The sequence below is a fragment of the Arachis stenosperma genome, chromosome 8 (assembly GCF_014773155.1).
Source record: "Arachis stenosperma cultivar V10309 chromosome 8, arast.V10309.gnm1.PFL2, whole genome shotgun sequence".
NCBI classification, from domain to species: domain Eukaryota; kingdom Viridiplantae; phylum Streptophyta; class Magnoliopsida; order Fabales; family Fabaceae; genus Arachis; species Arachis stenosperma.
The window spans coordinates 1,183,946-1,197,722 of record NC_080384.1 but is presented as its reverse complement, the minus strand read 5'-3'; the positions used below and the strand labels follow the sequence as shown (position 1 = coordinate 1,197,722).

General features: G+C 35.8%; 5 protein-coding genes across 5 annotated transcripts; 3 read left to right on the top strand and 2 right to left on the bottom strand.

Moving 5' to 3' along the window:
- Positions 1-289: 289 nt before the first annotated feature.
- Positions 290-952, top strand: LOC130944434 (cationic amino acid transporter 8, vacuolar-like). Its single transcript, XM_057872760.1, has one exon. It carries the CDS (start codon positions 290-292, stop codon positions 950-952), a length of 663 nt encoding a protein of 220 aa, XP_057728743.1.
- A 1,663-nt stretch (positions 953-2,615) lies between these two features.
- LOC130944941 (uncharacterized) lies at positions 2,616-5,143 on the bottom strand. The gene is made up of 6 exons (XM_057873541.1): positions 4,917-5,143; positions 4,483-4,833; positions 4,216-4,323; positions 4,016-4,113; positions 3,741-3,852; positions 2,616-3,071 (listed from the first exon to the last, which is right to left on the bottom strand). The coding sequence occupies exons 1-6, from the start codon at positions 5,061-5,063 to the stop codon at positions 2,820-2,822; spliced, it is 1,068 nt and encodes a 355-aa protein (XP_057729524.1). The 5' UTR covers positions 5,064-5,143; the 3' UTR covers positions 2,616-2,819.
- A 50-nt stretch (positions 5,144-5,193) lies between these two features.
- On the top strand, positions 5,194-6,015 carry LOC130944433 (protein RER1A-like). Its single transcript, XM_057872759.1, has 3 exons — positions 5,194-5,622; positions 5,703-5,883; positions 5,968-6,015. Exons 1-3 carry the CDS (start codon positions 5,225-5,227, stop codon positions 6,013-6,015), a joined length of 627 nt encoding a protein of 208 aa, XP_057728742.1. The 5' UTR covers positions 5,194-5,224.
- A 1,178-nt stretch (positions 6,016-7,193) lies between these two features.
- LOC130946756 (uncharacterized) lies at positions 7,194-8,011 on the top strand. The gene is made up of 2 exons (XM_057875599.1): positions 7,194-7,469; positions 7,569-8,011. The coding sequence occupies exons 1-2, from the start codon at positions 7,358-7,360 to the stop codon at positions 7,832-7,834; spliced, it is 378 nt and encodes a 125-aa protein (XP_057731582.1). The 5' UTR covers positions 7,194-7,357; the 3' UTR covers positions 7,835-8,011.
- A 1,849-nt stretch (positions 8,012-9,860) lies between these two features.
- LOC130944790 (phenylcoumaran benzylic ether reductase Betv6-like) lies at positions 9,861-11,955 on the bottom strand. Its single transcript, XM_057873324.1, has 5 exons — positions 11,635-11,955; positions 11,412-11,546; positions 11,073-11,316; positions 10,379-10,582; positions 9,861-10,279 (listed from the first exon to the last, which is right to left on the bottom strand). Exons 1-5 carry the CDS (start codon positions 11,818-11,820, stop codon positions 10,113-10,115), a joined length of 936 nt encoding a protein of 311 aa, XP_057729307.1. The 5' UTR covers positions 11,821-11,955; the 3' UTR covers positions 9,861-10,112.
- Positions 11,956-13,777: the final 1,822 nt, after the last annotated feature.

The window sequence follows — 13,777 nt, the reverse complement described above, 5'->3', positions numbered from 1 at the left end:
AACCCCTGACGAATAAAGCAATCCACTTAGGTCCTTGTCCCATACTTCTGTGACACAAGGTAGTCCCTGTAGGTGAATCTCCGGTAACTACGAACGGAAAATGCTGAGCTGTCACGGTGAGCGTGTATTAGCTTGTTGATGTGGATGAATGTTGCAGATGTGGACACCTCAAATGATTAGGGAGTTAATTATCCCCATCCACCTCAAATGGTCAGGGGGTTAATTGCCTCCCATCCACGTGAACCAAAACGACCTCCCTCTTCCATCTTCACTCAAATGCTATGCCGGAATGGAAGAACCGCCACCCCCGCCCACCTCCGCCAACCCCAACGCCCGTACTTGGAGCTACTGGCAGTGGAGTAACCAAGACTTCTTTCCAGAGCCATCACTCCAGAGCTTCACCACCTACCGGGCCTCCCTTGCCTCCCCATGCTTCCGTCTAAGGGATCGCCTCCTCAACCACTCCTCTGACAACAACGAGCTCAACGTCCTCCCTCACGCTAGCGAGAATCCCATGTGTCGCTGCCTTACCGCCTGGGTCCTCACCTGGCTCGCTTTCGGCTCTGGAATCTTCGTAATCATCAGCCAGGAGGCCCACACCAATGTCGTTCCTGCCATCGTTCTCGCCTACGCCATCTCTGGCTTCTCCGCCCTCCTCTCTGCCCTCTGGTACATTGAGTTCGCAGTCGACGTCCCTGTCGTCGGCGGCTCTTTCTCCTTCCTCCGCATCGAGCTTGGTGACTTCATTGCCTTCCTTGCCGCCGGAAACATCCTCCTCGAGGCTGTTGTAGGTGCTGCAGGCCTCGGCCGTTCATGGTCCTCTTATTTTGCCAGTATGATCAAGAACGATCCAAATTTCTTTCGGATCCGGGTGAATTCCTTCCAAGAAGGGTTCAACATGCTGGATCCAATTGCTGTTGTCATTTTTTTATCGCCAACGGTGTTGCAATGAGCAACACTAGGAATACCTCAATCCTGAATTGGCTCAGCTCCATTGCCACTACGCTTGTTATTGTGTTCAGCATCGTAGTTGGATTTGTTCACGATAAAGCCTCAAACCTGGCGCCATTCTTCCCTATGGGGATAAAGGGAGTGTTCAATGCTGCTACGGTTGTGTATTGGTCTTATACAGGCTTCGACATGGTGGCAACTATGGTTGAGGATTGTGGAGGTTGGTTGGGGATGGCGGAGGTCGGCGGTGGTGGCAGTTCCTCCATTTTAGCGTAGCAGTTGAGCGAAGATGGAAGAAGGAGGTCGTTTTGGTTGACGTGGATGGTGACAATTAACCCCCTGACCATTTGAGGTGGATGAAGATAATTAACTCCCTAACCATTTGAGGTGTCTACGTCTGCAGCATTCATCCACATCAGCAAGCGAATACACGTTCACCGTGACAGCTCAATATTTTCCGTTCTTTTTAGTTACCGGAGATTCACCCACATGGACCGCCTTGTGTCACGGAAGTATGGGACAGGAACCGAAGTGGATTGCTTTATTTGTCAAGGGTTGCTTTGTCATTCTACGAAATGGATAAGGGCCGCGTTGGTAGTTCACTCTAAATTTAAATTTTCTAAAGACATAAAAAATTATAATTTTTAAATTCACAAACATTAAAGTCTTTATAATATAAATATGTAATAAACATAATTATGAACCAAGTTTTTGAAATAAAATAATAAAACTAACATTGTCCAAAACATATAATTAAACATCTTCAAGTTTATAATCAATCAAACATAAAACATAATTAAAAATATAACTTAGAACATCTTCAATTATCATCTTCATCCTCTTGTAGATCATTAACATCATAGAAATTTGTAAAACAATAACCCTGACAAAAAAAATGCCTGGCCCAATGGAAAAGCTCGCTCCGCCAAAGCCTGCCAAAACGCACAAATTAGGCGATGCAAGTTAGGTGGATTTTTTAAGTTTGACGATCTCAAATTTATAACCCAACCTGCTTTTTTTGGCGGGTTACATGAACCAGTCCGCCGGGTTTCGACCCGTTTGCAACTCCTAGTACTAACACATTGTTAAATAATAATAAGAATAATTTGGCTAAGTTATGCCTTTAAAAGTATATTTTAAGGATCTAATAAAATATTCTAAATTTTTTTAGGTGTTTGCTATGGTGTCTAAAAAGTATTGCCTAACTACTAAAATAGGTAAAATAATTAATTTTAAATTTAAAAGTATAAAAATTAAAAATCTTTAAATATTTTAAAGTTACTATAAAAAGTAATTTAAGCAAAAGTTAGACACCAAACAAAAGGCACCATAGAATTGGTCATTTTTTTATATCAACAATATATTAAAAATATAAAAAAATCTTTGATAACTTTTAGTAAAATATTTTTTATAATATTTTTAAAATGCGTTCTTAAAGCATATGTTAGCAAAATTCTAATAATAATAATAATAATAATAATAATAATAATAATAATAATAATGTTATACACACTATCTTTATGTATATTTTTTTAAATATTTTTTTCATTTTTGGTATTAAAAGTAAATGATAAGTGAGAAAAAAAAGTCTCTCTTACAAAAAAAAAAAAAAATAGTAGAGAGAATCATATAAAGCTAGAATGACAGTTCATAGTGTCATCAAATTTTGTTTCCGTTAACATTACCTGCTAACCCAGCTAGATTATCAAGCCAGGCATAAATTAGAGCTATATATAGTAAAGTTGTCGAAAAAGGCCATGCATTTGCCAGCTGAATAAGAACAAAATTTTGAGGGAGAAAAGTGAAAAAAAAAAAAATATGCAAGAAGGAACGGGCGCCTGAAGTTTATTCCACTTCACTGCCGCTGTTCATTCGCATATGCCATCAGGCATGTGAAGATCTCTTATCTTCATCTGCTTGTACAGCCATTGCCGATTCTCTAATGTCACCTCACCACCAAGAGAGCGGGTAACAGATCCGCCACTACATGCACCTATTTTGCAACATTCTTCAAGGGACAAACCCTTCACCATTCCATACAAAAATCCACTAGCAAAAAGGTCCCCTGCTCCAGTAGCATCTATTGCTTTTGCTTCTCCTATGGCCGGGACACGTACCATCTAACATGGAAAGAGAAGCATAGTTCATGATAGCAGATAGATATTAGATCATTAATCACATGAGCTTTAAACTAGTTGACATTATGATCGAGTGCCACAAATGTAAAACTACCAAGAAATCCTGAACTTTATCTTAATGGTTTTCCAGTTTAGATCATAGTGATGTGCCTAATATGCATTCATCATAACACAATTAAAACATTTTTTGCAAAAAACTAGTCCCATGCTCCTATTATACATGGTGAATTTTGCTGATAAGGACGATATAAGAGAATGAAGAATGCCTTTGGGCACGGCACACCCTTCTACCTCCCACCCTTATTACCTCTAAAGATTTTGATATATCTCAATTGTTTTGGCAGGCAAAACGCAAATTTTAAACCTATAAAATCTAATGCAAGAAACTAAATAAAATAAAATCCCAGCCGGAAAGCTTCATGAATCAGATCCTGATATGCACTATATTGGGAGGCAATGGCTTGAGAACAAATTCCTGCAGTCTGAACCAAACTACCATGATTGTATAGTTAGTCATGCTCTCCAAGTGATCAACGCACAACAACAAACAGTTCATAGCAGAGTCAACTACACATTTTCCAAACAAAGCAAAAGAGTACGAGATCGGGAAAGAAGCCAGCAGAAAAAATTACAATGAGGTGATTTACGTACCTCCTTGCCATGTTTAGCAATGCATCCATTATGGCCCAAAGTTACCACAGCCCATTTGCAATACTTAGCTAGAAATTCTACAGCAGCAACTGGATCGGCATTATGCTCATCCCTAAATGGATGTAATGTATCAAAAGAGTGGAAAAGGACTGGAGAATACATATGAAAATTATGACAATTAATAGCATGGAAAATGGTTTATTTATTCATTTAGGGTTCAGGAACCTCCTATATGCCGCAGGGTACAATCCAAATCCAAATGACATTCACCTCACCTTAGAAGTTCCGTTGCTTCATCCTCATTGGCAAAACAGAGGTCTATATTGCCAGACTCCAATAACTTCATAAGTGGTGGCTTAAATTTCCTCACCATCTTCTCAAAGAAAAGAAGTATTAGAAAACAGTTAGCTTCATTAACTTTTTCATGGAAGAGAATAATAAAAGAAGAAGAAAAACAAATTGTGGTGGTTAGTACCTCAAAACTGGCCAAATCCAAAGAAACAAGAAGACCTTCCTGTTTGGCCAAAGAGATTGCTGCTTGAATAACTTCCAAATTGAGAATTGCATACCTCAAAACCAACCACTGAAATGTAATATAGCAGCAACTAAGTTCACGGGGAACCCTTAGATGATAATATCTACTGTAACTAGTAGTGGTAGACCTAGTTAGACAGAAGCAAGGATTTATTATGCAAGCAAATGCACATTCACTTTCATGAAGAATGAATTTGATGAAGCAAACCTTGGAACCCTTGAAGTCCTCTCGAACGAGTTCGTGTGCCTGAACTTTGACAGCATTGGAGAGAGAGGGACGCATAGTACGGTTGCCTGAGTGATCAACCAAGCAGACGCATTGAGCAGTGTGGCCTTTCTTCTTGCGGAGGCAGGAGAGGTTGACTCCATTGAAGCTCATGTTGTTGAGAAAGAGGTTCCCCTGGTGGTCATCCCCGTAGGCAGCAATAATTGCAGTGGTAATTCCGAAGGAAGTGCGCAGGCCGCGGATGGTGTTGGCAACACTGCCTCCAGCGATGGTCTTCTCACCGTGATCCTCTTTCAGCTCTCTCCGTATATAATCAAGCTCTTCAATGCCAACCTGTACGGAACAAGAGCAATAGCAGCAGAATTCTTCATTATTATAAACAAGAGTAGTAAGTAGATTGGAAGAGAGAGACAGACGGGAATGGAGCCACCGTGTTCGCCGGGAATTCCATCGAGGAAGGAGGAGTCAACGAGGGCGATGGTGTCGACCATGGCTGAGGGTTGGAGACCCACCACCATGGAAGCCTCTGCTTCTGCTTCCGGGAACGGTTGTTCGGCTCCCATTGCTGGCTCGCTTCCTACGACCTTGCCGCCTTTTTTCCGCGCCCTAATTCCTAAACCTAATTTGAAATGGGCCGGCCCAAATGAACTGGGCTGGCCTGTTAAGCTAGGAAGAGGAAATTCAAGGAAGAGGAAGATGGGATGCGAATGCAACTAAAAATCGAATGGAAGAAGACGGGGAGGAGGATGCGTCGTCGTCGTTGCCGTCGCCGTCGCGGAGGGTGGCGGGGAGACGTATAAGCAAGTTTCGGAAGGAGTCACGGAAGAAGTTACAGTATTACTTGGATCAGTGGGCCCCGCACGCGGGGCAAAGATGGATAGCGACACTCTTTGCTGCTGGGATCTACGTCCTCAGGGTCTACTATGTTCGAGGCTTCTACATCATCTCATACGGCCTCAGCACCTACATTCTCAACCTCCTCATCGGTTTCCTTTCTCCCCAACTTGATCCCCAGATCGATGTTTTGGAACCCAACGACGATCCTCATCATCACCATCATCATCATCATCATCATGATGAGTTCAAGCCTTTCGTTCGTCGCCTACCCGAGTTTAAGTTCTGGTATTATTTCCCTCCACTAGTTCTTTCATTATGCTTTGATATGCGTTCAAATAATTTTGCAATTACATGCATGCACACAGGTTTTCAATCACAAAGGCAGTGTGTTATGCCTTCCTGATGACATTCATATCTGTGCTTGATGTCCCTGTTTTCTGGCCCATACTCCTCTGCTATTGGATTGTTCTCTTCATTCTCACAATGAAGCGCCAAATCATGCACATGATCAAATACAAATATGTTCCATTCAACCTTCATAAGAAGGTGACCCTTCCCCTACCATTGTCACTCATTTGTTTCATTACAATGTCGAGAGTGATATACTGATATCTCTTTATTTGTTCATAGAGGTACAACAACACCAGAAAAAAGAGTGGAATTTCCTGCAAGCCATAATTTCACTTGGCTTCCGACGATGATTTAAATTGTTAGTATAGCTTCTAGTTATTTGTTTGTAGTTGAGGCGCAAAACTAGCTGATACAGCTGGTATCTTCCTTGATTGACTTTGTAATTCTTACAATTATTATTAGGCTGTTACTTTAGCCTTTTATTTCTGGCTTTGTCTGATCTCTTTCATTGTTTGAGACTTCGAAGGAACCTTCTATAGCGTTCTTCACTCTTGATTGAAAAGGGAGTTCCAACGTTCGTGACTCTAGATGGATATAAGTATGGATTGTACATCTCTTCATTATTAAGCAAATAAGACAGAGACATTTGGAAAGAAATTATGTTTCTTTTAATCGTAAAAACTGTCAGCAAGCAATCATCTTAAGATATCTGCTTTTGGTTTTTAGTGCAACTGTTTTAACCCCTAATGTTATTTTCTTTCTTAGAAATTAGAATGCCGGCAACTTCAACTTAGTTTCGAATCATGTGAATTATTCCATAGGGTGCTCACTTGCCTTAATTACTAGTAGGTGGTGCAGTCGATTTTACGTGAAGTTGATAGAGCTGTTAGATGAAAATTTAGTCAAATCAGTCAAATCATTTAACCGTTCTCAAATATCAACTTCACGTAAAGTCGACTGCACTTGAGTATCCACTTACTAGTATGGGAACACGTCAGAAATTCCTCCAAGGGAGTAGAAATGCAAATATATAAAATTCTATATAGAAAAGTGAAGTATCGAGGTGTTATCTTAAGCTAGTGGATGGTGTTTGAACAAAAAATGGAAAGAAAATATCTGTATGATTAGAAAAAACAACTTAGCAGACTGTTATTATGTCAACCTATAGTGTACGTGCCAATAGTGTTTTTGTTATTGTTATTATTATAAAAAGGTTGCATTATAATGTACTAGTTGGGGGGTAAACATCAATAAGAGAGGGGCACGAGTTTATTAAAAAAAGAAAATAATACTAGAATGAGCGCCAATGGTAGGAAGCCACGAGAGATTCTGACTTGGAATAAACAGCCAACCATATCAATTGCTATAACAACCATCCAACAACCGAGAAAACAAATCACAAGTTTAGTTGTTAATCCTTGACTCTAATACTGGTTTATTTATAATGCATATTGAAAATAATATATCCAATATCAAATTAGTTATTAGATTTTTCTATAGCAGTTATGTTTTAAACATGGCCAGCTATGTTTTGAACCAAAAAACATTGTCTTCTTTTCTTTCTTTCTTTTCCTCTTCTCTTCTCTTCCCTGACACATAATAATAGTTAGTTAATAAGAAGATATATATTACATATTAGAGGTGCATGAAATTGGTGTAGGCGTCACAAATGAGTGAAAAAACTCTCGTTCCAATATTCTTCTTCTGGGCGTTGCTTACAATCATCACACCCACTCTTATACTCTTATCAGAAAATTCAAAGGCTGACCTCGATGTAAATGGTATGCATATCAACATATAAACATGATTTCTTTTTTACTATGTTGTGTTTGCTTACTCCTCATTCCTATAATTAATGAATGTTGTTTAAATTTATGTAGGCAACTTTGCAGGGAGTGTGACAGTTACAGAGGGAATGAAGGCGAGAAGAATGATTGGTTACACACACAATTACATGATAACAACAGCACCATTGCCAACCAAGTCGGATGTAGCTGAAGGGGAACTGGCCTCATCACCGGCACCAGCGCCGGCACCAGTTATGGATCATTCACATCATAATCATACAAGTAACAACACCAATGATGGCCTTACTCTCTCCTCCAACAGTACACACATCCAAGTCAATACAAAAGATAGCATATAAACATCAAGTACTTGCTATCATATATTTATATTACTTTGAGAAAACAAGATTACTTCATTTATTTGTACATATATATGATTTGATATAAATTTGGTGGCTGGAGTGAGTTGTTTACCAAATGTAGTTCTTCTATTGTTGGAATAATTGAAAGAATCAAACAAGAAATGCTGTTGAAATTCTTTCCTTTTCCTTTGATTTGGAAAGAGTTTAATTAAATTCTGCCGCCAACTATTATTGCTATCTAATTATGCTAAAATAAAATAGATTAACAAGTTTCTTTGGCTTTAATGTGTTATGCACTTGTACTTCATATGCCATCATTGCACATCATGGCATGATTGGCCAGCAGAATTGATTCTTACTCCACCTTCCGAAAAGGAATCACAAATTATCATGCTATTGGCAATTGCCAATGTCTAGATAGTAATAATTATTAATCTGTTTGTTAAACTATGGTGTAGGTGTAATAAACTAATAGTTAAGCTTCCCTTCCCATTGGTAAGGCTTTGACTTACTAATGAAGCATCCGGTTATGATTCATGAAATATTGGACACGATATATCATGACAAGAGTCATTATACCATTTACTTTCCTTCAAAAGGTGTAAAGCAGATTAAGTGTGCCTTGTATTAGTTTTGATAATAGAGTTGGGTCATGTTCTCAATTCCATTGATGCTTGTAGATTAATTTATTCTGAGAGGCATATGTATGATTGGAAATTTAATTTGTCCAACTTCTCCGACGTGTTCCTCTACTGTTCCCTCTGATTAGCAAGAAAGGCAAACGAGTAACTAAAATGGTCAATTCTATAGTATCTATGAATTGGTGTCTAAATTTTGCCTAGTTTTATCTTTTATAATAAATTTTTATTTTTGATTTTTATATTTTTTAAATTAAATATTAATTTTTAACTCTTTTTAGTAAATAGATACCAACTTTTAAGCACCATAAGATTCACCAACTAAAATATGTGAAAACCAGAGAGTGGGTGACCTCATAGTCAAAATGTTATTACTTGTAATAAAAAGTACAGGGTATATGGTACTTTTAACTACTTAACCACTCTGTTATGACTTATTGTTAAAGAGTTAGAACTTAGAAACAAGTAGCGTACTGAGATGGACACAGATTCATCGAAAGGTACAATTAAGGTTATTGATTATTGATGCTCTCTACCAACCGCATCTGGTTGTTAAGGCTGGCTCTCGAGGGTGGAGATTCTCCTGCTAAGCTAGTATTGTTCTTTTTTCTTTTATTAGTAGAATTTTCAATTTATTGGTATGTGTCATTTATTTTGGATCTTTGTTTTCTCTGTTTTTGTGGACCTCCACTTCCAATTATTTTCTTCATGCACTCTAGCTCCAGGAGCGGCCAATGCTATTCCGAAGTTTAACTATTAATTGTTCTCAATTTTCAAGTAATTATTATCATTCTTTCGTAGATAAAGGTTAAGTAACCATTTTGCCATTTCTAATTGGAAATTTGGATGAATACTCATGGAAGCAATATTCTTGTTTAGCTAATGTCATTAAGTGCGGCAAACAGAAAGGTCTGCATTGAACTAGTTGAGTCCTTAGGACCTTGAGCATTAAAAAATAAATAAAAATAAAAAACTACTAAAAAACATAGCTAATATTAGTCAAATTTAAATTTAGGTTTATAATTTAAAATTTAAGGGTGTGACTTAAAATTTAGAATTTAAGATAAAAAAAATTTAAAAAATTGGCCAAAATGTTAGTTAAAAGAACGTTAATTACTTAGCATTAATATAAAAAAATAAATAATTTTTTGGTAGCGGTGTTATGGTGTTTAAAAAATAATGTCTATTTATTAAAAATTGTTTAAAATTAATATTTAATTTAAAAATTATAAAAATAAATAATTTTTAAAAAATTAAAATTTACTACAAAAAGTAAGTTAGATAAAATTTAGACACCAACTCATAAACACTATAGAATTGGCCTTAAAAAATAAACCAACACAAGAAGACGAGAGGGAGATAAAGAGAAAAAGGACATCAATAAGTGAATATTAATGTAACTCATCACTTAAACATATTCTGCACCATGAAATGATCAAACACATTGAACGCCATTTTCACACTAGCTCTTTCTTTTTTTTCCTTATTTTCTTTTTCTCTTTTGATTTGGTGCACCATAACACAAGAGTCTTACATAGCAAACAAGTAGTAACAAGGGTAGCAGATTGCATCAAACACCAAAGAAAAATCTGAATTATTTTGTATAATGAGCATCATTCTTTTTTGTTTTTTAGCTGTCAAACGAACTGGTCTAGGTACTCTTCCACGGTGGTGTACTTGACATCTGGGTACAACTCGGAGGCCTCAACCCCAAAAGAAGGCTCAATCTCAAAGTTGGTCTGGTCACCCTTCACAAACACCGAATGGTTGATTGATAATATCACATTGACTGGAATAGGTGCCTCTGTAACAAAACAAAACAGCATATTAATTTATTTGATTGTGATACTAGCACTAGTTTATAGTTTATACTAATTGAAATTAATTTAGGGTGTGGACAGACCTTGAATATCCTTTAGAAGTTTTTCTTCCGGGACATAAGTCTTTTCGAGGGTCTTGCCAATCTTTTTCTCCCACAAGGCAACAAGTTCATTCAACGAGTGAGTGTTCTTAGGGGGTCTGATGTAGAGAACCTTGTTCAGTGTTCTTGGGTCATCCACCGCTCTAATGGTGTAAGTTCCAATGTCTGCCTCGCTGGTAAAAATTGCTACATGTGTCGAAGAGATAAAATAAATGCGTGATGAAATGAACACAAAGACACAAAGATTGTTAGTATTGGGAATAGAAACACGAATATAGAATAATGGGGATCACTTTAATAAAGACATAAAAGATGTCTTTTTTTTTAAGACGTTTACACCTGTTATATTATGATTGAAAATCTTTATTAAATTGGTTGAGAGACACTAGAGCTGAGAGAGGGTGAGAGTTTGGGTACGACAGCAGTTACAGGGATGAGAGCTCGAAGTTCAGCATAGTGAGGTAGTGGGAGGAGTTTGAGAGTTTAGGATTGCAAAACGACAGCGTTTGTGGAAGTGAAAAAACTAAAAAAAAAAATTATGGTTTAGTCCAAGTCATGTGAATTGGTGGATTCGACAGATCTGATAATAATTAAGTTTATTATTATTGTTATAAATATATTTAAAAAAAGATATTTTATGGGTTTTTTTTGGAGCATCTCCCTTAATAATATATACCTTTGGGATTTCCATCGCCCAAGATAATGACTTTGTCTCTGGGAGGAGGAGGTGCGAAGGCACCAGGCTGCACGAGTGTGGGCAAGAAATAGCCAGCAAAGCAGTTGGAGACGACATAGGTGAAAGGTATGCCTTCCGCTTCAATCTTCCTCCGAATTTGTGCCTTTACTTCAAATGCAGATTTTGCTGGCTCCACAGCATGCACACGGTCCACATCGTTGCCAAATTCTGAAGGGAAAAATCTCTGCCAACAAATAAATATCAAACCAATTAAGTTAATTATTCATGGACATCACTCATTCCATTCAAATTCAACAAGTCAAAGTTTATGCCACGAACCTTGATGTTACCAGCTTCCTTAACAGCAGCGATGATCTTGACCTGATCGGCTATCTGCCCGTGACCCACCGTGGATATCACCACGTCAACCTCCTTGATAGCTTTCACCAGCTTCTCATGATCATATAGATCACCCTGCGCCCCATTTTAATTAGTTTCATTACTTCAAATTCATAATCATATCTATAAACATATTACGGGAAAAAAGTGAATAAATTCATACAGGAACTATATGAACTCCCAAAGACTTGAAATGGTCGATGATTTGTGCTTTGGAGGGGTCGGAGATTGTGGATTCCCTAACCAAAGCAAAAGTGGGGTGGCCACCTTTTGCGCTTGCTTCCACTACATGCTTACCGATGTAACCGGTGCCTCCGATGATCAGAATCTTGCTCTTCTCACCAGCCATGTGTATTCTCACTCACTTGATCAATTACTTTTCGAAATGGAATGCAATATGTTGCTCTAGGATGCTTCAATCATTTAAATAGGAAAAGGTTGCCACCCATGGATGGGAATCTGTTTCTCAAAGCAAAGGGGTTGGTGGGAACAACAAAACAAATTACCTGCTCTAATTTAAACAATATAGTAACGCGTGTATTGAGTGTCTTCAATTTTTTTTTGTTTAAAAATCTTATCTATTTATTGATTTCTTGATAAATCAGTTGTTATATATGTTTCAATTTTCATTATTGGATTACCATATCTCAATATTCGGTTTTCAGCTCTTAATGATTTGTCTGATAATCTTTTTTTTTATGACTTTGTCTGATAATCTGATATGCTTTTAAACAGGTAATAACGTGCCAATAAATTTGAGTATGCTAGGGGCAGCAATTTTTGTGATTGTTAGCCATCAACTAACCATCAATGATAATTTGATGGTGTGAGATTGATGTGAAATTTCATCCAATGACTCACCTTCCTCTGCTGGTTACATGCTGGCCAAAATTTAATAAAACTGCTGGCCCCCTAGACTTTTCCTTACATAATATTTTCATATTCACTTAAAAAATTGTAAATTTGAATCTTTCTAGCTTTAATTAAAAAAAAAATAATGTGTCGTTCCACATATCAAGCATCTCTGCATATGTTATTTTCAAATAAGTATAATAGGACAATAAATAAATACTAAATAAGATAAATTATGATGGTTTTTTATTGATTTTTTTGTTATTAAACATTTCGAAAAAAAAAATTTAGGAGTCAGCAACTTTATTAAATTTTGCCTAATATATAACCAATAAAAAAAAAGTGAACCATTAAATGAAATTTCACATCAATCTTACATAATTAAAATTATCATTAATAACTACTTAATAATTACAAATCACAAAAATTACTAACCCTACTACTCTCTTTTCAAAAATCTTTAGATGCCGGCAACGGTGCACCCATTAGTTTTCTTTTTTTTCTTTTACAATTTTCCATTAACTTCCTTCATATCCATTATGTCTATTAATAATTTAATATGGCTAATGTGTCTACTTCAATCCGTGCTTAACACGTAAATATCAATTTGCCGAAGTTAATGAAAGACAAACGGTAATAATCCTTAAAAATTAGAAAAAAGTAAAGACAAATAAATTTTTAATTTTTTAATTTAAAAACATATAAATAATTAAAAATATAAAAATATTCTTAATTTTTTAAAATGTAAGATATTTAAATTTTTTCGTTCAAAATATATAAAAATAAATTAATTTCTCAGAAAAACTTAAATGTCTCATATTTTAAAAAATGAGAGATATTTTTATTTTTTTAATTAATCCATAATTTATTTATCTACAAAATAAAAAGTCAAAAATTTATTTATTGTTTACTCTAAAAATTAATTGTCATCTATTTCTCTTTCAACCACATTTTTTATTTTCTTTAGGATTTAGTTAAAGTATATTTCGAGGTTATTAATATAAAAAATTTATTAAAATAATAAATTTTAAAATTTTAATATATTTATTTTAAATTTAATAAAATAAAAAATTTTAAACGTCTACTAATAATAGTAAATTTGATATTAATTCAGAATATATATTAATTAAACTTTTTAAATATTTTTAAAGATTTAATTATTTTAAGATTTTATTAACTAATGTCTTAAAATCAATTATTAATTAAAATAGCGAAAGAATATATTTTAAATATTTAAATGTTTGAAATCCTTAGAAAGTAGTCAAAGTACAGTGATCGCTAATTTTTTTTTTTTCTTAAATCATTAGGTTATTCTTACATATTACTGATATTAGAAACTTTCTCGAACGTCCCATCGACTTCCTCAAACAAATGGGTGTGGTTTGCTTGTTAATACTACATTCTAGAACGTCATTTTTATTCAAAATGCTTTGTCGGGTTCAATGTATCTAGAC

Coding starts and splice junctions, on each gene's coding strand:
- LOC130946756 (XM_057875599.1), top strand. CDS start 7,358: ATGAGTGAAAAAACTCTCGTTCCAATATTCTTCTTCTGGGCGTTGCTT. Junction 7,470..7,568: donor GGCTGACCTCGATGTAAATG/GTATGCATATCA, acceptor AAATTTATGTAG/GCAACTTTGCAGGGAGTGTG.
- LOC130944434 (XM_057872760.1), top strand. CDS start 290: ATGGAAGAACCGCCACCCCCGCCCACCTCCGCCAACCCCAACGCCCGT.
- LOC130944790 (XM_057873324.1), bottom strand. CDS start 11,820: ATGGCTGGTGAGAAGAGCAAGATTCTGATCATCGGAGGCACCGGTTAC. Junction 10,583..11,072: donor GGGCGATGGAAATCCCAAAG/GTATATATTATT, acceptor CGACACATGTAG/CAATTTTTACCAGCGAGGCA. Junction 10,280..10,378: donor ACTTCTAAAGGATATTCAAG/GTCTGTCCACAC, acceptor GTTTTGTTACAG/AGGCACCTATTCCAGTCAAT.
- LOC130944941 (XM_057873541.1), bottom strand. CDS start 5,063: ATGGGAGCCGAACAACCGTTCCCGGAAGCAGAAGCAGAGGCTTCCATG. Junction 4,324..4,482: donor AGGACTTCAAGGGTTCCAAG/GTTTGCTTCATC, acceptor ATTACATTTCAG/TGGTTGGTTTTGAGGTATGC. Junction 3,072..3,740: donor TTGCTAAACATGGCAAGGAG/GTACGTAAATCA, acceptor TTTCCATGTTAG/ATGGTACGTGTCCCGGCCAT.
- LOC130944433 (XM_057872759.1), top strand. CDS start 5,225: ATGGAAGAAGACGGGGAGGAGGATGCGTCGTCGTCGTTGCCGTCGCCG. Junction 5,623..5,702: donor CTACCCGAGTTTAAGTTCTG/GTATTATTTCCC, acceptor GCATGCACACAG/GTTTTCAATCACAAAGGCAG. Junction 5,884..5,967: donor CATTCAACCTTCATAAGAAG/GTGACCCTTCCC, acceptor ATTTGTTCATAG/AGGTACAACAACACCAGAAA.